Source organism: Sabethes cyaneus, chromosome 3 (genome assembly GCF_943734655.1).
Source record: "Sabethes cyaneus chromosome 3, idSabCyanKW18_F2, whole genome shotgun sequence".
Lineage (NCBI taxonomy): Eukaryota > Metazoa > Arthropoda > Insecta > Diptera > Culicidae > Sabethes > Sabethes cyaneus.
Window position 1 is genome coordinate 96406457 of NC_071355.1, and position 21272 is coordinate 96427728.

General features: G+C 39.9%; 1 protein-coding gene across 1 annotated transcript in view; it reads right to left on the reverse strand.

Annotated features, from left to right (window-relative positions):
• Positions 1 to 12173: 12173 nt before the first annotated feature.
• LOC128743461 (protein eva-1 homolog C-like) overlaps positions 12174 to 21272 on the reverse strand; it is a 70582-nt gene continuing 61483 nt past the window's right edge. The window contains exons 7-9 of the mRNA XM_053840053.1: positions 20961 to 21185; positions 20580 to 20833; positions 12174 to 12605 (exon numbers count right to left, since the gene is read on the reverse strand). Coding sequence (XP_053696028.1) covers positions 12174 to 12605; positions 20580 to 20833; positions 20961 to 21185 — 911 coding nt within the window. The remainder of the gene's footprint in view (positions 12606 to 20579; positions 20834 to 20960; positions 21186 to 21272) is intronic.

A 21272-nucleotide genomic window follows, 5' to 3' on the forward strand; every position in this document is an offset into this window, starting at 1 on the left:
AATGAGCTGAAAAACGATAAGTCTGCTGGGAAGGACGGTATCCCAGCTGAACTTCTAAAAGCGGGGAGCGAGCGGCTGTACGAAGCAATCCACCGGATCATTGTCAGGATCTGGGAGGAAGAACAAATGCCGGAGGAGTGGTTGGATGGCCTCATTTGCCCAATTTTCAAAAAGGGACACCGACTGGAGTGTAAAAACTATCGAGGAATTACATTACTTAATTCTGCCTACAAGGTGCTTTCTCTTATCCTGTTCTGCAGACTGAGACCGTTAACGGAGTCCTTCGTCGGCGAGTACCAAGCTGGTTTTCGTAAGGGTCGCTCCACGACGGATAAGATGTTTACCCTGCGCCAGTTGCTAGACAAGTTCCGGGAGTACAACTTGCAGACACACCATCTGTTTGTGGACTTTAAAGCGGCGTACGATTCAGTTAAACGAAATGAGCTGTGGCTGATAATGCTAGAACATGGTTTTCGGACGAAACTAGTTACGCTGATTCGTGCGACGCTGCACGGATCCAAATCATGCGTTAGAATAGCGGGTGAGACCTCAGCTGCTTTCGTGACGCTGGATGGACTGAAGCAAGGGGATGCACTCTCTAACCTGCTATTCAACATTGTCTTGGAAGGTGTATTACGAAGGGCAAACGTGGAAGGGAATGGAACTATCATCATGAACTCTCACAGTGGAAGAGGCCTTCAGGCCTTTTAAAAGGGAAGCGGCGAGATTGGGACTTACCATTAACATCGCCAAAATGAAGTACATGGTTGCTGGTAGGGAACGTGGGAGCCCAAGTGGTGTTGGTGCCGAGGTGGAGTTAGATGGGGAACGATATGAAGTAGTGGAGGAATTAATATACCTTGGTACACTCGTGACATGTGACAACGATGTAAGCCGCGAAGTGAAACGACGAGTTGCAGCCGCGAATCGGGCTTTCTACGGATTACGTAGCCCGCTGAAGTCCCGTAGTTTGCAAATTCGCACAAAACTGGCGCTCTACAGAACACTAATCCTCTCGGTGGCCCTTTACGGACACGAACCATGGACGCTAAAGGAAACTGATCGGCGAGTGCTATACTTGGTGGCAAAATGGATCTATACTTGGTGGCAAAATGGAAAATGGAGTGTGGCGCAGACGCATGAATCACGAGCTGTACCAAGTATACAAATATGCTGATATAGTGAAAGTAGTGCAATGTGGTAGACTGCGGTGGGCTTGACACATGGCCAGAATGCCCGATGAAAGAGTAGCCAAAACTATTTTCAGCAGAGAACCAGGCAGATGCCGCACCCGGTGGGTGTGTGCTGTCGAAGACGATGCACGTTCAGCTGGTGTTCGAGGGGATTGGAGAAAGGCAGCCCAGGACCGACGGTACGCAGGATCGGAAACGGACCATTGCCACTAAAGTAAAGTAAGTAAGTTATTTGAGCGATATAATGCATTGTTATTTCGACTAATGTGGCATTTCACTCCCGTGATTATTCGAAAGTTCGAAGCAATTTCGAAAGTTGAAAATGGCTTTATAAACACTTGCACTATGGGAAAAACTAGTCTAAAAACCAACGAAATTCAGAAATGGTCTGCCAACAGATGAAATATTAGTGATCTTATGTAAAATTTTCCGGCGAATCCCACGGTGCCCACCTCTTTCCTAATAGCCATCGGAAAGTATCAAGTTTTGCTAATTTTTGTCTATTTTTAGCATGGTCGATTCCAAACCTTGTGTACGTTTGAGATGGAATGACCCATATTTATTTATATACTGGTCTTCGACTATGTCGCACAGACAGTTCTTAATATAGACTTATTCTAAGTTCAAATGTACTTCTGGTTACTTTAAAATCATAACAGTCAGACCTTGGGCGTAGCGACGAAAATTTGTTCTACACTTTGAAGCTTGAAATTTCTGCTACCAATTGCTTAGAGCACAACAAAATTTACGGGACTAGTTATACGATCCTCGTTGTCGTCGTCAGTAGCATAGACCTCGTGCTGTTTCAACTAGTCGACTGCATGCAACTCAATCTTGGGTTACTCGTCGTCTATTTCCCAGGCGTTTAAGAAGGCGCAAATTGCAAGAACAAGTTGAGCCATCTCGCACATAGGGCTCCTCTGTTCTAGTGTACCTCCGCTGCTCTCCGCTTCCAGCTTTTGCTCCGTCAAATATCGTCCGCAAGTGCGGACGTGCCCTCTGTGAGTATCGTCAAATCCATAAAACCCACCAGTCTAAAAGGGCTATGTACTTTGTCAACATCGTACGGTGACTATCGTTTGCTAGCGGATGGAAGCGTTTTGCGAAGGGCAAAGTAGACTCAATTTTCTCCTTGAATACGCCGCAAGATCTCCTTATTTGTGTTAACCGCGGCCACCAGCGATCCCAAGTTACCGTACCGAGGGTTACCGTCCACGAAAAGTGCACGTTCGTCTCTTTGATCCTCTACCAATCATGTATTTGGGCTGCGAAGCATTTACTTTTAGCCCAATCCTACTAGCCTCCGCTTTCAGTCTAGCGCAGATGACCTCCGCATTGCGAAGTTTCGGCCTACAATATCAAAGTCATCTGCGTAGCCAAGAAGTTTGCTGCGTTCACTGAAAATTGAATCTCTCATTTCGATTTTGCTCACCGGATCATCTTCTCAAGGGCGATGTTAAAAAGCCTGCAGGTTAAACTGTTAACTTGTTTCGACTTTTGCCGCGGCTGCAAAGGACTCGATCCTATTGACTCTAATAGTCTGTCCCAGCCAAGGTTTGAATATACAATGTACCACGATGTCAATTGGGAGGCGCAATTTCAACATTTACCTTCTTTTATATCAATTTGATTTTTTTTTCAAATGAAGAACCCGGAATATTAATCAAAATAGCTTATGATGACTGAAAGAAATTCCCCATTTCCCGAATAAACTCCTTGAGGTCTCCCCCCCTAAGAAAAATTTTTGGCTACGCCCCTGAGTCAGACACAATATTAAATTCACGAGAACACACGTCAATTGGATTACTTCGGGCGAGGAGAGTACAATGTAACGGCAGTCTAAAGAAATCCGCTCGTCGGGTATGCCTAGGTGGCACGTTGAACCGAACTTGGCTTAGCAGCTCCGGGCTATCAATATAACTTTCCAGAAGATCGTATATAAACAAGCGTTGCAACATAGTTCTCCTATTGATCAAAGTAGGTAGGCGTATAAGAGCACATCGGTGTTCATACGGAGGCAGACGAATTGGATCATTCTAGGGTAGCATTCGCAGAGCATATCGAATGAAGTGATGCTGGATTCGTTTAATCTGGTTGATATGGACAGCATGGTAGGGTGCCTATACAAGCACACCATATTCTAGAATGCTGCGTAGGATCGCACAGTAGAGCGACTTCAGGCAATAAATATCGTCGAACTACTGCGTATTACTTTTTATGAAGCCCAGGATAGCGTAAGCCTTTAGTTTTTTTTTAGATTTTTTGTTAAGTTTATTGTACGTATAGTAAGTTAATTATTATAATTGAGTTCAAATCTTAAATTAGGTAAGCCTACATTATTTCTACATTCTGCGATAAAATTTACATAATTTGCTATTTTTTTAAGAATTTCTAGTTTGTGTATTCGAGTTGTTCCGTTAAGGGTTGGTCTTACGATATCGCTGAATTCCAGACGTCTGTAGCCTGTAGTTTGCTCTTAAGATGCCAATAGATGAAGCAATGGTCCAGAGTTACGTCACTGGTGTAGTACGCCAGTCGTCATATGACCGAATATCAACTGGGAGAACTATAAAATAGCAAATAGGATCGTAGCACTAGTCCCGTAATTATCCTGTACTCTAGCAGCTGGCTTCGAAATCTATAGAATAAAAAACAGTGCGACAAGTTCTGAAAATGGAATACAGCACCTCGACTTTGCTTTGCTTTGCTGTGCTATATGTCGCAATAAACATGAAAATTAATAGAACGCACTACCATGTTTTATACTCATAAACTTTTATTAGCTTCAGCTTCAGCAGAGCCAACCATTGCTCCAGTTGTAGCTAAATCCGCCTGATTCAGCTGTCAAAATTAGGTACTCTATTGAACTCTTAGTGTTTCTCATAACCAATAAATTATTGTACTTGAATGCCAAAATCCTATGACATCGCGTGAATTAATAAATGATACCGGTAGGACACTGTTGCGCTGTCTATGTAGTACGTATGCTCACCACTTTATTTTGCAATCACGTTCGTGCAAGCACTCATCACACTGATGTGCCCAGGCTGGGTTTACTAAGGCACTGAAGACCCCTCCCCTTGACAAAAGGCTTCGGTATTTTTACGTTAAGTTGAGTTATTGTATAAAAATAGAACCGTAATTATGCAATAAGCTGATTTTTACAAGCCAAACCGTGCTCTGGCACGCTAGTATCCCAGCATCAATTAAGTTTACTACGTACAATTTGACGTGATTTATTGTCATCGCAACACACAAAATCGAATCTCATCGTACGACCGCCGTGCCGCGGCAGCCGGCACGGTGTGGCACGTGCGTATATTTTGGGATCTGAAAATGAAAACATGGTTCGATTCGGGTAGGAGCACAATTGTTATATTGTGTATTGGTTTGAAGTAATCCGCGTTGACATCGAGAGAATTGAATGCAAAGCGATGCCAGAGCTTGGATCAATACTGGTTTGTCTGTGATATTTTTCTACAGACAATATTTTACGGCATTTTGTACACTCAATATTCTCGAATTTGCATTCCGAACAGCAAGTTTGCTTTCGCTAAATACTTACGATAACAGCCAATAGATGTCGTATTATTTCATTTAACTTTTAGGCTTTAATTCCCAATATAAAGGGTATCCCACATCAAATTGTACCACGGAAGTAACGCTGTAGATAACTACCCACGGGGTATTTTCTATTGAAAAGTTGAGTAGAAGTAGTAGTAGTAGATTTGAGGCGAACACCATCTTTTCAGGGTAGTTGTCCGGCATTCTTGCAATATGCCCTGCCCATCGTATCCGTCCAAATTTAGCCACCTTCTGTATACTGGGTTCGCCATAGAGCTGTGCGAGTTCATGGTTCATCCTCCGCCTCCATACTCCGTTCTCCTGTACGCCGCCAAAGATCGTTCTTAGCACTCGTTGTTCGAAAACTCCGAGCACTCACAAGTCCTCCTCGAGCATTGTCCATGTTTCATGCCCGTAGAGAACAACCGGTCTAATAAGCGTCTTGTACAGGGTGCACTTTGTACGGGGACTGCAATTGCTTGTGAAGCCCATAGTAAGCACGACTTCCGCTGATAATGCGCCTCCGAATCTCACGGCTGGTATCATTGTCCGCCGTTACCAGTGAGCCAAGGTAGACAAATTCATCGACTACCTCAAACTCGTCGCCGTCGATCAATATACTACTGCCCAAGCGGTGTCGTTTAGTTACCGCTACAGATGTTCTGCCGATAATATCCATGTCATCGGCAAAGCAGACTAATTGACTCGATTTTTTGAATATCGTGCCCCGCGTGTTGATATCCGCTCGGTTCATAGCACCTTGTAGCGCTATGTTGAACAGCAGGCATGAAAGACCATCACCTTGACGAAGCCTTCTGTGTGATTCGAATGACAATCCACCCGAAATCCGAACACAATACTGTGTACCATCCATCGTAGATTTAATCAGTTTGATAAGCTTCCTAGGGAAGCTGTTTTCGTCCATGATTTTCAAAGCTCTTTCCGGTCGATGGTATCATATGCGGTTTTAAAGTCAACGAACAAATGATGCGTGGGAACTCTGTATTCACGGCCCTTTTGGAGGATTTGCCGCAGTGTAAATATTTGATCCGTTGCAGACCGACCTTCGATGAAGCCGGCTTGATAAGTTCCCACAAATCTGTTCCCGATTGGTGATAGTTGGCGGAAAATGATTTGGTACAGCACTTTATAGGCGGCATTGAGAACGGTGATCGCTCGATAGTTCTCACAGTCCAACTTGTCGCCCTTTTTATAGATCGGGCAGATAATCCCATCTTTCAACTGCTGTAGGTAGCTGTTCCGTATCCCAAATTCTAATAATTAGTCGGTGTATACAAACGGCCAGATTTTCTGGTCCCATTTTAATAAGCTCCACTCCGAAGCCATCTTTTCCAACTGACTTGTTGTTCTTTAGCTGCATGATGGCCTCCTTAACTTCGCCTATCGTTGGGGCTGGCACCTCTTCCCCGTTTGTTGCACCGTCGAAATCGCTTTCCCCGCCGCCATGGTTCTCCGCCTGGGCGCCATTTAGGTGTTCGTCGAAGTGCTGCTTCCATCTATCGCTCACCTCACGATCGTCCGTCAGAATACTGCCAGTCTTATCCCGACACATTGTTGAAGCAACACGAGGGACCGATGATCTTCTGGCCGAATCTAGCTTCGTGCAACAGTTCAAAAGATGTTCTGGAGTGGTACGAAGCCAAGGGGGTCACTTTCGTGTTCAAGGACATGAACCCCCAAACCCTCCGGAACTAAGGCCTATTGAAAAATACTAGGCTATTATGAGGCAGGAAGCATCTCAAGGAGGTCAAATTTGAGGAAGACATGATGAAAGAATGGGTTTCCGTACAAATGAAGCTATAGCCAGGTTGTACAAAACTTTTTGAATGGAATTGATTGTATGTATTTGAATATAGGCTTTGAGCCCGTTAGCCAATCTTAACCTAGTTACAAAACATAAACATAAAACACACTTCTTAAAATGAGTAATACATATAAACAATAAAGACACTAATACAATTGTTCTCTAAAATATAATCTAAGCTTATGTCCAATTGTATCTGGCCTCATATCAATGGTGACAATTTCCCGCAGTGTATTGTAGGCATTCATGAAGCGGGACGTAGGCTCATTCTGCGTGTAGTTCCTGGTTCGCAACGGTGGCTCGAAGGTCCTCCTTCGCCGTAGCGAGACTGGACTATCGTTCAATATTAGTCGGCTGGCAAGAGGAATTAAGCGTAAGGTGCGAGCATACGGTTATGGTATTGAAGTTGAATGAAATAAATATGCCAAAAGCTTACTAATGGGTTATATTTTGTTGTCTGAAAGTTTGAAAAGGATCGGTCGATTAAGTAATTTTCTACAGCGTTTCTTCCGTGGTGCAATTTGATGTGGGACACCCTTTAGAGTAGGGCGGAGCGAAGAAGCATAGCAATAAAATATATTTTATATTGATGCAATTACTCAATATCTTCACATTAAACTATAAATCCTCTAGAGTAATAGTGTTATGCAACATAAATTTTCCATGTTTCTGATCAAGTGCAAAATCGCACTTTTACCCCATCTGCGGGGTAAACATGCAAACACTGCGGGGCAAAAGTGCGAAGTTTGAATCCATGAAATTAGCACAGTAGTAGCTAACAAAACCATAATAGGGTACGGGAGGGTATTTTCAGCCCATTGAGCGGGAGCTTGACAAAAAAGGGGGAGATGATCCCTAATAGGGGAGAGGCCGTAACTCTGAAACACCTTGACCCTTCTTTATCAAACTTGGCCCACATGTTTCTTGACATCAGGGAATCAGCACTTGGAAGTTGACAAAAGGGGGCTCTTAACAGGGGTAGGGAAGCCGTAACTCTAAAACGCCTGGATGGTTCTTCATCAAACATGGCACACATGTTCTTTGACATAAGGAAATCAGCATTGGGTGGTTGACAAAAAAAGGATACGGTCTCTTGCAAGGGGGAAAAAGATTCAAATGGGAAAAGGGATGCGATTCTTTGGAACGAGAGCAGTTGAACAAGTGGTTAGATTTGAGTTTGTTTGACATGACTACTGATCTGGTGATAAATGCAACCTCCTGCAACTGCGCTCCTTCTCTGCAGGGCCTGACGGTATTCCTGCCGTAGTTTTAAGTCGATGTATAGAAGTTTTGGCGAATCCGTTGTGTTCAATTTTTAATAAGTCTTTCGAACAAGGTAAATTTTCTGACATTTGGAAACAATCGTATATGTTTCCGGTATATATATCTGGCGATCGTCATAATGTACGGAATTATCGCGGAATAACCAGTCTCTCTGCGGCATTAAAGTTGTTCGAAATTCTCGTGAGTGGTGTAATACCCGCACTAAGAACTACATTTCAACGGTTCAACATGGCTTCATGCCTGGTCGATCGATCTTTACTAATCTGGTGGAATTCACTTCGATGTGCATTCGCAAATGGAAAACAAGAAACAAGTTGATGTCATTTATACGGACTGCATTATAAAAGCTGCTTTCGATCGAATTGACCATGTAATACTTTTGCGGAAGCTTTCCCGACTTGCTGCTTACCAACAAATGGTCGAATGGCTAAAATCCTATCTCAGCGGTAGAGTGCTACGAGTCAAACTTCGATCCAGTATTTCATCGGAATTTACCAATATATCTGGAGTCCCTCAAGGCAGTAATATGAGATCTTTGCTTTTCCTACTGTTCTTTAACGATGTTGCGTTACTGTTGGGTGTTGGCTGCAAGTTAGTGTATGCTGATGATTTAAAACTGTTCGCTACCATAAGTAATAAAGACGACTGGTGCCGCTTGCAAGATATGCTTGATGTGTTTGTCGGCTGGTGCAAACTAAACTGGCTTATAGTCAGCGTTGCAAAATGCGAAGGGATGAGCTTTTATCGCATCAAAAACCCGATAAACTATAATTACATTATCGATGGTACTGAGCTGCGCAAAGTCGAACAAGTTAATGACCTCGGTGTCTTACTGGATACTAAACTGACATTTAATTTGTACCGTGAACCAATTATCTCTAAAGCATCCCGGCCACTTGGATTTATCTCCAAGATTGGGAAAAACTTTAAGGACGCCCACTGCCTTAAATCGTTATATTGCGCCCTAGTTCGACCGCTTCTGGAGAACTGTAAGCTGGTTTGGTTTCCGAGGCAGCTTACTTGGACCATACAAATTGAACACGTACAAAGAAGATTTATTGGACTTGCTTTGCGTCATCTCCCTTGGCGAAATCCAGAAAATTGCCACCCTATGGAGATAGATGTCGTCTACTTGATCTCGACACACTGGAACACAAAAGTAAAATTCAACAGGCGATATTTGTAGCTAAAATGCTTAACGGGGAAATTGACTGTCCACAACTGTTAGCCATGCTCAACTTCCGGGCATCGCAACGAACTTTACGCTCAACGGGACTGCTGCAGACACAGTTCCATCGGACAGCATTTGGATCTTGCGAGCCAATGACTGAATGTTTAAGAACGTTTACAAAAGTGGAAGAGTTGTTTGCAGTTAAGCAAAAGTTAAGTAGTTAAGCAGTTAAGCAGTTTATTCAAGAAATGGGAAATTATTTTTAGTTAAAAGCTGTTTAGGTTGAAATTGAGTGTTCTCCATTTGACAAAAAAATCGAATTGAAAGAAAATCAGACAAATGTTAAAATTTTGCCTCTCAGTTGGCATCGAGGTATGTTGTGTGTTCGAATTTCGGCTGGGAGAGGCTGTAAAAGTTCATACGATCGAGCCTCTTCGAGACGCGGCCAGGGTCGAAACAAGTTAACAATTTATCCTGCATGCTTTTCAAGATCGCTCATGAGGGGGTAATTCGATAAGCGAATATCGAAAAAAGCAGTTTGATTTTCAGTAAATATAGCAAACTACGCAGGCTACGCATTTTGATATTAAAACCAGAAACTTTGTCACGGCGGAGGCCATTTGCACTAGTGCAAATAGATTGCAGTTAGACTGGAAGCGGAGCCTAGGAGGATTGGGTTTAAAATAAATGCGTCGAAGACCAAATACATGTACGATAGAGGCTCAAACGAGAGCAACGTGTGCTTTTCGTGGACGACAATTGTTGGCAGCGACGAAACAGAAGTGACAGATGACCTCTTGTATGTGGGATCGCTGGTGGCCACGGACAGCAACACAAATGAGGAAATCCAGCAACGTATTCAAGCAGGACATCAAGCCTACTTCGTAAAACAGCACAAGAGGCATAAGCCGTCGTATGAAGCTAACAATGTATAAACCTCCTTCTGGACCAATAGTTTTTGGGGATTCGACAATGCGCAATGAGGACATACACGCCCTTGAGGACGGTGGACTACTACTTCAGAAACGTCTGGGAAATGGGCGACGAATAACCCAAGATCGAGTTGAATGAAGCTTAAAACAGCACGAACCACCCCGGCTCTAAGCTGCTGACGACGACGACGACAACGACGACGAAGATCGTACAACCAGCCCCGCAAATTTTCTTGTGTTCTAAACCAGGACCCGGCATACTCGAAACAAATAAAAGACACTGACTTTCTCCTACCTTCGCTTCATACATGAAATGGGTCAGTTGATGACTGTTTCAAGTGACGACAACTGAAAGTCAGGCACGAACACGATTTGTCGATGTTGACTAGGTTAAATATTACATGCGTTATATTGTAGGAAATGTTACTCAAATTCAATTAATTTCCGTTAAAAGTTATTGACCTTCTACTGAATGTTTGATAGGAAAGTGAAAATGAAACTTCAAAACCGATCGTCATGCTGACGTGAAACCTGTGTTACTGACGCAGATTGAAGGTGTTGCTTCAGTTGAAACCGAAGCTTCATTGCTTCATTGTTGAGTGACAATTTGCAATTGAAAGTGATGTTGTCGGGCCCTGCTCTAAGCTGATGGCTGTGAAATTTCAAGCTAGAAAATGACGAACAAATTTTGTTGTGGGGGGGGGGGGGGGGGTTGAACCTCTACCCCCCCCCCCCTCATCGCTACGCCCATGATTTAAATAGATCTCAGGTCACTTTGATTGATCGCGTATGATAGTCAACAAACTAAAATATTAGGGAATAACTAATTTTGCATTGTGTGTCATAAAAACGCTGATATTTTTAATAATACGTGTTGGATAGGACGGGAATAGGCAATTACGATGAAGCAGCAACATACCCTATATATATAAAACTACCCTGCAAATTCGGGTTTGATACGATAAATACAAGAGAATCGATAGTTCGATAGTTGGAAGAGAAAACAGTATTGTCATCATTCGGAGTAGAGTAAATAGTTAGACAGAAAACTGTAAGCCACTGTCCTGGGTCCTGGGAAAATGGTTTCTTTGCTTCTTTATTGCAAAGATGAGCAAAAAGAAGGCTGCTTATAACGTTGAAAGTAAGAATCGCGAATAGTTAGAAAGGACATAAACTGAAAACTATTTGATAAATATAATTGTTCATTTATTCATTTATTTTTTCATAGATTTAATCTACTTGTGAACGAAATAAAAACTAAACACAGACACTAGAAAAAAATCAAAGAATAAAAGAAAGCAGAAATAAGGTAACAACAGTATTTCTCCTCTAAATTGTTTCACTGGAGTAACGAAGTGTTTGGTTAAACTGTCCTGAATCTTAAAATTTTCTTTCGGGCAATGAACATAGGACGAACGGATTCACAGCAAAAGTGATTTTGATTTTAAATAAAAAATCTTTATTGAACTATATTAACACCATTGCATACCTTAACCTACTAGTATAGCGCACGATTCTTTTTGTTTTTTTTTAATCATTTTCTATTTACACTTGTCGAGACGGACATATTCCTTCTGCTTCTGAATTTTAAATTGAGAAGTTTTGCGTTATTTCTTCGTGTTTCAAACTTCGCTACACCTTAGCTGTACTGTACGGGAAGGCTCTTGGAGAAATAATCTCGGCAAGTTTAACGTTCCCGACGTACATTCCAGTATAATGCATACAGGTAGCAGGAAATAAAACACTTTTCCAGAATGTGAAACGAGATACTCTATATGATAGAGCGAGTTTTTCCTTATCGAACATATATGTATGTATATCTATGGATTTGAGTTAGGTTGCTTCAACTTCCTATTTTCCTCTATCTCTCGGTGGTGACGACGCACGATTCTGAACACGTACCGTTCGGAAATACTTTTGATTCCAGCTCCCAGAAATAGCATAGAATTTTTGCATGTACGACTTCGGCGTGTTGGATGCCAATAGCAAAGTTTTAATTGCTTTGACGCTTCATCGCAAGCGCACTTGTGAATGGGTAAAGCTGCCAAGAGGATTACGATCTCTAGTATCTAATGTTGAATGGAGGGCAGAAGCATCAGTGCAACTGGTTGCATCTTTGTTATGCATCGTAACCAATGTAAACGATATTGCGAATAATTTTCAGCAAACAGTTAAATGGTTTTTGACAGCTTTACCCTACAAATTTACATCACCCCGAGTTTCAAGCCCAGCCATAAAAAAGAATTCGCATGCTGGCAAAGTTGACGCTCGCTGACTGGCGTCTTGAATGATTGATTGTGGTGAAAGCTGGTCTTTTGCTCCACCATCAGGTTGGCTGCCGGCCAGCTCAGAAGGTTACATTGAGCACATGAGGTACTACACGGAAACGGATCAACGGCAGTGGCTCCGACAGCAGAGGAAGCTACGTCCATCGTGGTTAGGAGTGGATTCTTCGAACCGGACTGACCTGTTGACGAGATCGTTTTACTAGCCAATAAACCGTTGCCCTCGCTGACTATATAATTCGGCAGGATGAACATGGTGGTCGAAATCTGCGGTACGGCGTCGGGATGATTAAAAACTTTGAATGTTGGCAGGAGTGAGGCAGATGTTGATGGATGCTCCAGGTTCGGTTGCTGCAACAAAATCCGAGAAAAGAGGAGATGTCAGATAAAAAAGAGGCTATTAAGAAAACTTTAATGTGTAAAAACTTTCCACCGGCACCGGAGCCGCGGACTTCCGAAACAAACAGCAAATAAACTTTTTTGATTCGCTATACAAAATGCAACAAACAGACAATATAAATCCGTGTCAGTTTCACAATTCGTGGAGTTAAGTGAAGTTGTTTTATGTTTGCTGAGCTGTCTCGCTGTAGTTCGTTCGTCAAAGCAAATCAGGATCTTTTTTATATCTTATCAGAATATTTCTTTGGCTTTAGCTTTTATGCTTATTTGATTTCGGAACAAAGAAAATTGACTGTTATTTTCAACATACAACAATAACATCTTATGTCACAAGATGTATGTTGAGTAAGTTTCATGACAGCGTTGTAGCAGAAAAATATGAATCAGAAACGCTGCTTTATTATAAGAGACTCAAAATTTCTTTTCTAATAAAGAAGCATTGATTATTATTAGTTACAAGTACAAATTCTCAGAAACAAATATAATTGATAGAGGACTTCCGATTTCCTGCTTTCGCCTGAGGAGTGTTCATTTTGGTCAATCTAGCTGGCATTTGGGCAGTTCATTGCCTTTTCCGAAAACCGATGCTTACGTCACGTGCTCACCAGGAAACCGTCTACCGCTCGGAAGAGCAAAAAAATAAAAGAAACTCAGGAACAAATCTAGAAGCGTCATCAGAGCGTGGGAATCGACGTTTCACTATATTTTTCTTCTTCGAAAGTTGAAAATTCGCTCTGCTTGAAACGATGGTTGCACAGTCTTCATGAAGTGGGTTGCTATTACGTTGCTTATCGGATGAGTGGCTCTTATATCATTGATCTATAAAGAGTACGCTAACTAAATACTTTTTATTTCAAGTTTCTAGCGCATTCGTACATTCTATATGTTTCCCGCCTTTATTCGATATAGAAAGGCGACTAAAAGAAAATTTGTGCATGTCCTGAAAGCAAATTATGAGTGCATGATTAAAAGTATCTTTAACGAAAACTGCAGAAATATTCTAGGAAAAGGTGTTTTCAATTATACTCTGATCTCTTTACTATAGTTCCAACACTATCGGCGAGAATACCGTTCTACCGACATTTTAAATGTTGTCATCTCCACACGGGCGATGTAAATGATGTAGACTGTCATGATCGCAAATTTTTTTTTAACGTTTTGGCACCAAGGTTGTAACATTCTGTCCATGCGCTCAAGAGTTATCATCTTTCAACAAAAATAATTCATGAAAATTGCAAACAAAGTCGTGAATGTTGGATATTTTTGCTTTTTAAGGAAATGTAGATAGTCTAACTAACCCTACAATATTTCTATGTGTACATGGTTTGTTCGAGTTTTGTAATATAATTTATTTGAAATAACAAAAAAAATGTGAACAGATTGTTGGACATGTTGTTCACTATTTCTTGCTTAGCACTGGCTCAGAAAATTATTTTTGAATGAAAATCAACTTTTGAGCTTCTTTCGAGTGTATATTCAAGAAAAAACTACAAGGTATACAGCCCTAAGGGTTGTACGAAAGGGTGACGTAGGACTATATCAGATCATTACATCAAAGACTAACGTAAATTGCATTTCTGGCATATGTATGTTTATAAGAATCGGTGAGTGCCGTTGTTTAAGCGAATGTTTAAAAGAGAAGAGCGAAATATTCAGATTCAATCCTTATCCTCCTACCACAGCGGTGAGGGGTCTCAAACCATCATAAAATAAATTCATGCCTCCATAAACCCCCACATGCCAAATTTGGTTCCTTTTGATTGATTAGTTCTCGAGTTATGAGGAAATCTGTATATTATTTGTAGGGGAGCCCCCCCTCATAAAGGGGGGAAGGGTCTCAATTCACCATAGAAAAAATTCTTGCCTTCTGAAACCCCCACATGACAAATTTGGTTCCATTTGCTTGATTAGTTCTAGATTTATGAAGAACTTTGTATTTCATTTGTATGGGAGCCCCCCCCCCCCTTTTAGAAGCGGAAGGGGTCTCGGTACACCATCGAAAAAATCCTACCTTCTAAAACCCCCACACGCCAAATTTGGTTCCATTTAGTTGATTAGTTCTCGAGTTTTGAGGAAATTTATTTTTTATTTGTATAGGAGCCCCCCTCTTACGCCGTCCATAAAATTGCTGATCATTTTATCTTTCCAACGGCATTTAAATTGTTCAGCTTCGTTCAGTAGTTAAGTAGTTATTAGAATTTGAAATCTTTCATTCCAACATTACACTTCTATTTTCGTTTTCACAAAGTGCTACCCAGTCTCAGATAGTAAACAAAGACGTAGTCCTACGTCAAAATAGTCATTAGCTTGATCGCATCGTTTTTACGATGTTGACCGTTAAAGAGAAGAATCAAAAGTCAAAAGTCTAAGTGAAAAGTGAATAGTAGAAGTTCAAAAGTGAAACATCAGAAGTCAAAAGAGCGAAATATTAAGCTAAAGATGAAAAGTGAAATGAAAAAAAAATTAGATGGAAAGTAAAAGATAGAAGGTGAAAAGCAAAAAGTGAAACCGATAAGTGAGAAGAAGTGTGAGCGAGAAGTTTGTTTATTTGTTTGTTTATTTGAAATTAATTCATCTGACAATGATGGTGTCCTAATGAAGTGAGCAAGTGAGAAGAAAACAGTGATAAATGAAAAGTAAAAGTGTAAAATGAAAGAAGACAAATAAAAAATAAAATGTGAGAAATGAAAAGTGAAAATTGAAAGATGAAAAGCGAAATGAGCAAAATGATAAATAGAAAATAAGTAGCAAGCAGTTAAAAATTAAAAGTGAAAAGGATAAAATTGAAACGAAAGGGCCAACTGAAAACCACAAAGTGAAAGTGAAGCGCAAAAAATAAAATGGAAAAGCGAAAAGTAAAAAGTTGAAGGGCAAACTAAATATTAAAAGTTCAAAAGTAAAAAAAGAGGTATTGAAATGCAAGAGGGGAAAAGTGAAATATTAAAAGTGAAAAGTGTAAAATAACTGGTAGAAGCTGAGAATAAAAAGTAAAATATAAAAAGTAGAAAGTGAAAGAGAGCAGTGCAAAGTGAAAATTCAGAGATCAAAGGTGAAAAGTGAAGCGTGAAAACAGAAAAGTGTAACCTGAAAAAACAAAAGTCAAAAGTTAAAGTTAGAGGTCCAAAATCTAAAGTTAGTAAAGTTTAAAGTCACAATGAAGTGTATGGTGAAAAGTCAAAATTTAAACGGCAAAAACGTGAAACTGAAAAGCAAACTGTGAAAAGAGAAAAGAAAAAAAGTGAAAGGTGGAAAGTGGAATGTGCAAAGTTAAAAGTAAAGAGTGCGAAATAAAAGCGAATAATGAAAGGTGAAATGTGAACATTCAAAGGTCAAACCCAAAAAGTCAAGAGATAAGGTCTGTGCCAACGAGAGGTTTACGTAGGACTACGAATGCGAGTACAATTCGACAATGTTTGATAATTTAAAAATATATCAGTAGTTTGTTACGCAAATTTATAATTTACTGTGTTGTAATAAATGCCCTAAAACATGTATAAACATTTGTTGAATGAATTTAAGTTTATATATCCTAAATATCTGCACTCTGTACAGTCAAATCCACAATCAAATCATGAGTCACACACAATTATGGGTTATTTTAGCTGTAGCTGCTGATTTCCGTATAAATATCACCTAATGATTGATCAAATTATTAGTGCTACTTATGCGTGGTAAATGGCTGGACAATGCAGAATGTTAGCCTCTTATCCAGCTACTTCGATCCCCACCTCCTCGTGGTACCAGGCGGAATACGAGCAATCTTAGCGGAGATCGGGTAACCAACACCGATGGAAACTAAGGTCGTATACTGACCGGGAAGGAGGTATAGTGAATCTCCATCGCGAGACGCGGTAGTGTTGCCCCAGTACGGCTACACACCTAAATTAAATCACACTTACAAAACTCAAGCAAAATCAGAGCGGAATATTCGGCATCGACCTAGGCGACGAAACAAGGACGACAAATGGAGACTCGGTACTTGGAACTGCAGATCGCTAAATTTCGCAGGTTGCGAGTGGGTGCTGATTAAACAACTTGAACCCCGCAAATTCGGCATCGTAGCTCTGCAGGAAATCTGTCGCAAACGAGAGAAGGTATGGAAGATCCGTGACGGAAAGGCCCAGTTTTACCAGAGCGGTGGTACTACCAACGAACTGTGAACGGGCCTTGTAGTGTTGGGCGGAATGCAGGATCGCGAGATAGATTGGAAGGCGATCAACGAGAGAATGTGTGTATTGAGGATAAAGGGCCGTTTCTTCAATTATAGCATCATTAACGTGCACTGCCCGCACGAACGTAGACCCAACGATGAGAAAGAAGCGTTCTACGCGAGGCTGGAGGCAACGTACGACAACTGCTCGTCCGACGCCCAGGTTGGTAGGGAAGAAATTTATAGACCGGTGACACAAACGATAACGGCCAACGATGTATAAACTTCGCAGCTTCCCGAGGCCTGGTGATCCGAAGCACCTTTTTCCCGCGCAAGGATATCCACAAAGCCACCTGGAGATCTCCTGACCAACGTACAATGAACTAAATGGACCACGTTCTCATAGAGGACCGGATTTGGAAGAAGGAAAAGCTACCGGAGGAATGGATGGTTTGTCCCATCTACAAAGACGGGCTACGGTGGGCCGGAAACGTCGTAAGGTTGCCGGACGATAGTGCTACGAAAATAGTCCTCTTCAACAATCCCACCGGCACCAGGAACAGGGGGGCTCAACGTGCACGATGGCTCGACCAGGTCGAAAGCGATTTACGACTTTTGAGACGACTAGGAAATTGGCGACGAGTAGCCCAAAACCGAGTTTTATGGAGACGAGTGCTTGAAACAGCACGAGCCACTCCGGCTCTATGCTGAAGAAGAAGAAGAAGAAGACTTATGAATAACAATTTTATTAATCAATTAGTATAATATTCATGCAATAATTTACAGATAAAGCTAATTTGACCCATAATTGCGTGTGACCCATGACAGTGGATTGACAGTATATCTTTTTTATCAGTTTCTTGAAGTTTGTAGTTCCACTAAGAGTTAAACCCTGAGGCCACAATTAACTCGTCTTCTAATGATTGGCGATGATTTCGCATTTTGACCATTTTTGCATGATTTGTGGCATTAGTTAACTTTAAGTAACTGGCATGCCAGTTTCAGTATGCAGTTGACGAAGTTAGCTTACTTAAGGAGCTTGCTTATAAATACGGTTAAATCGGAAAGATAAATAACTTGTCTGGGTTATTGCGACATTTGCCCCTATTTAGACTACCCCGATTTACACGATTATCACAGTCGAATCTCGCACACGATTTCGCTCAAGGAAAATGAAGTGAAAAAGAAGGGCAAGAAGCAAAAATAAGTCAAACTCATAAGTTGATTGAACTAAAAGCCAATCTAGTGTCAGATTAACAGTGCAAAATCCGGTATGATTCATTAAATGATTATCACAGGTGTCTAAATAGTCATAAAAGAGGCAATATCATTCACAACAGTGATTCGCGTTCGTCAATTTTCAGGAAATTGTAAAAAGAAAAATGTATATAGCGAAAGTAAAAAGTGAAGGATGAAGCGTGAAAACGTAAAAAGCGCAAAGTGGAAAATGGAAAGTGAAAAGCGCTTGGTGAAAAACGAATGGTGAAAAGTAAGAAGCAGAAAGTGAAAAGTGAAATGTGAAATGTGACAAGTAAACAGTGAGAAGTAAAAAGTGAAGAGCGCTAAGTGAAATCTGAAGAGCAAAATGTAACAAATGTAAGGTGAAAAGTGTTAAGCGAAAAGAGAAAAGCGAAGAAACCGAAAGTTAAAAGCGTAAAGTAAAAAGGGAAAAATAGTGAAATGCGAATTGCAAAAAGCAAAAAGAGAGAAATGAAAAGCTAAAGCGAAAAGTGAAGAGTGGAATGTGAAAAGTGGCTAGTAAAAAATAAAAAGCGAAGAATAAAAAATGTAAAGCGACCAGTAAAAATAAAAAATGAATAGCGAAAAGTGAAAAACGTAAAATAAAAAGTGAAAGGCGAAAAGTGAATAATAAACTGTAGAAAGTAAAAGTGTAAACAAAAAAGCAAAAAAGCGAAAATTGAAGAGTAAATAGTGGAAAATAGTAAAAAGCGAAGAATAAAAAGTGTGGAGTGAAAGTGAAACGTGTAAAGCGAAAAGAGGAAAGTTAAAATTGTAAGATGAAAGATAAAAATTGAAAAGTAAATGGTGAAAAGTGAAAAGTTTTAAGAGAAAACGAAGAAGAAAAAGTAAAAGGTGATCAGTGAAAAGTGAAAAGTGAAAAATGCAAAAACTAAAGAGCAAAAAGTATAGAGTAAAGAGTAAAAAGTAAAAAGTAAAAAGTAAAAAGAAAAAAGTTACGAGTAAAAAATAAAAAGTAAAAAGTAAAAAGTAAAAAGTAAAAAGTAAAAAGTAAAAAGTAAAAAGTAAAAAGTAAAAAGTAAAAAGTAAAAAGTAAAAAGTAAAAAGTAAAAAGTAAAAAGTAAAAAGTAAAAAGTAAAAAGTAAAAAGTAAAAAGTAAAAAGTAAAAAGTAAAAAGTAAAAAGTAAAAAGTAAAAAGTAAAAAGTAAAAAGTAAAAAGTAAAAAGTAAAAAGTAAAAAGTAAAAAGTAAAAAGTAAAAAGTAAAAAGTAAAAAGTAAAAAGTAAAAAGTAAAAAGTAAAAAGTAAAAAGTAAAAAGTAAAAAGTAAAAAGTAAAAAGTAAAAAGTAAAAAGTAAAAAGTAAAAAGTAAAAAGTAAAAAGTAAAAAGTAAAAAGTAAAAAGTAAAAAGTAAAAAGTAAAAAGTAAAAAGTAAAAAGTAAAAAGTAAAAAGTAAAAAGTAAAAAGTAAAAAGTAAAAAGTAAAAAGTAAAAAGTAAAAAGTAAAAAGTAAAAAGTAAAAAGTAAAAAGTAAAAAGTAAAAAGTAAAAAGTAAAAAGTAAAAAGTAAAAAGTAAAAAGTAAAAAGTAAAAAGTAAAAAGTAAAAAGTAAAAAGTAAAAAGTAAAAAGTAAAAAGTAAAAAGTAAAAAGTAAAAAGTAAAAAGTAAAAAGTAAAAAGTAAAAAGTAAAGAGTAAAGAGTAAAGAGTAAAAAGTAAAAAGTAACTAAACAAAAAACCGACCTTGACTTTAAATAACAAATAATCCAAGTTCAATGGTTTTTATTCATTCCCAGCGCATGCGATTGCTTGGAAATGGCTTAATGGGTAATTCTTAATGCTCAAGCAAGCTCTTTTTGCATTTGGTATGAATCTTCATCAAGCAATGTCTTAAATTCAGTGCCATCAAAGGTCAAGGGACGGTCGTCAAAATCGAAGTCTTTGAAGAGTTTGAGCCGATCACAGCACGTTGTTCAATTTAAAGCAGTAGCTGTGGAAATTTTCTAAACCTTTCGATGTGCTTCAGCCGTCGAAAATCAACACTTCTTGCAAATGACGATTATTTGGTAAAAATACGGTATTCTCATAAAACCAAAATATCATTAATGGGTCAAAGTAGTTTGTTTCTTATATTTTTAAGCTAGTATGACGGCATTTTGAATATGTCGACCAACACTTAGTATCCTACTGTAATGGTCGTTACTATAACCTGTAAAATCTGTTGCGAATGCAATATATTTACTACCAGAGTTTCCACTCATAACTCTAGTCTACAATGGCATGCACGCATCTGGAACAGACTTGTTGAACATAAATCAATCGTTGCATCGAAATGGACACGTGATTTACGTAACACATTTTGGGACATTTCGAAGGTGCACCCAATTGCAATATTATTCAAGACTAATTTCAAACTTCCGGTCGGCAGTGTAGCGCAAGGCTATCACATACGAACGTCGGAAGTCAGGTGCGCTGCGAATAAATAACATTCCGCCGTTGTTGCGTTCGCCGGTTGCATAATACCCGCGTGCACCACCGGTGTCGTACCTACTGTTATTCTAGATGACAATGTACTAGACCTACCTTTATCTTAACCGCCACGGGAATCGTTTCCGCAACGCATTCGACCAGATCGAAATCCTCGTTCGGTGCATTGCTAGTGCTGTTGGATTGCTGCGGGTCGCTCGATTCTGAATGTTTGATACAGACGTGGTCCGTGGACGACAGAAATCTCATCCTGTAAGCCACCAGAGCGCCAAAGGATAGACAACATCCGAGGAACACCACAGCAACGACGGTAACCAGCAGGCGACTATCAATCGTACTATTCGTTTTAGCTGATTGAAGCATTTGCAATAGAGATGTGAGAAACGATAGAGAAAGATAAGACGAGTTATATAACAGGCAGATGAAGGGTAAATATTTAACTATAGATTGAAAGCAATAATCAGCTATTAAGCTTACCATTCTTGCTTTGCGTGAGAATGTTCTCAGCTTTCACTGTTGCCTCAAGCTCATCGGAAAATTTATGGCTCATCTGACCGTTAATGCTGTTACTGGAAGTATCCTCCACTTGGTTGGGGGCGGGAGTAAATTCATCATCGTACAGCTCGTTGAGCTCGAATTGCTGGTCCAATTCATCATCCTCCAATGGGGTAATATAGCGATCTCGGAACACATTTCGTGAGACTGGTGAGTATCATTACGACAGCCAGCGTGGGAAATGAAAACGACAAAAAAAAACAACATATTACAAAAAGAAAGGAAAAACTTTTC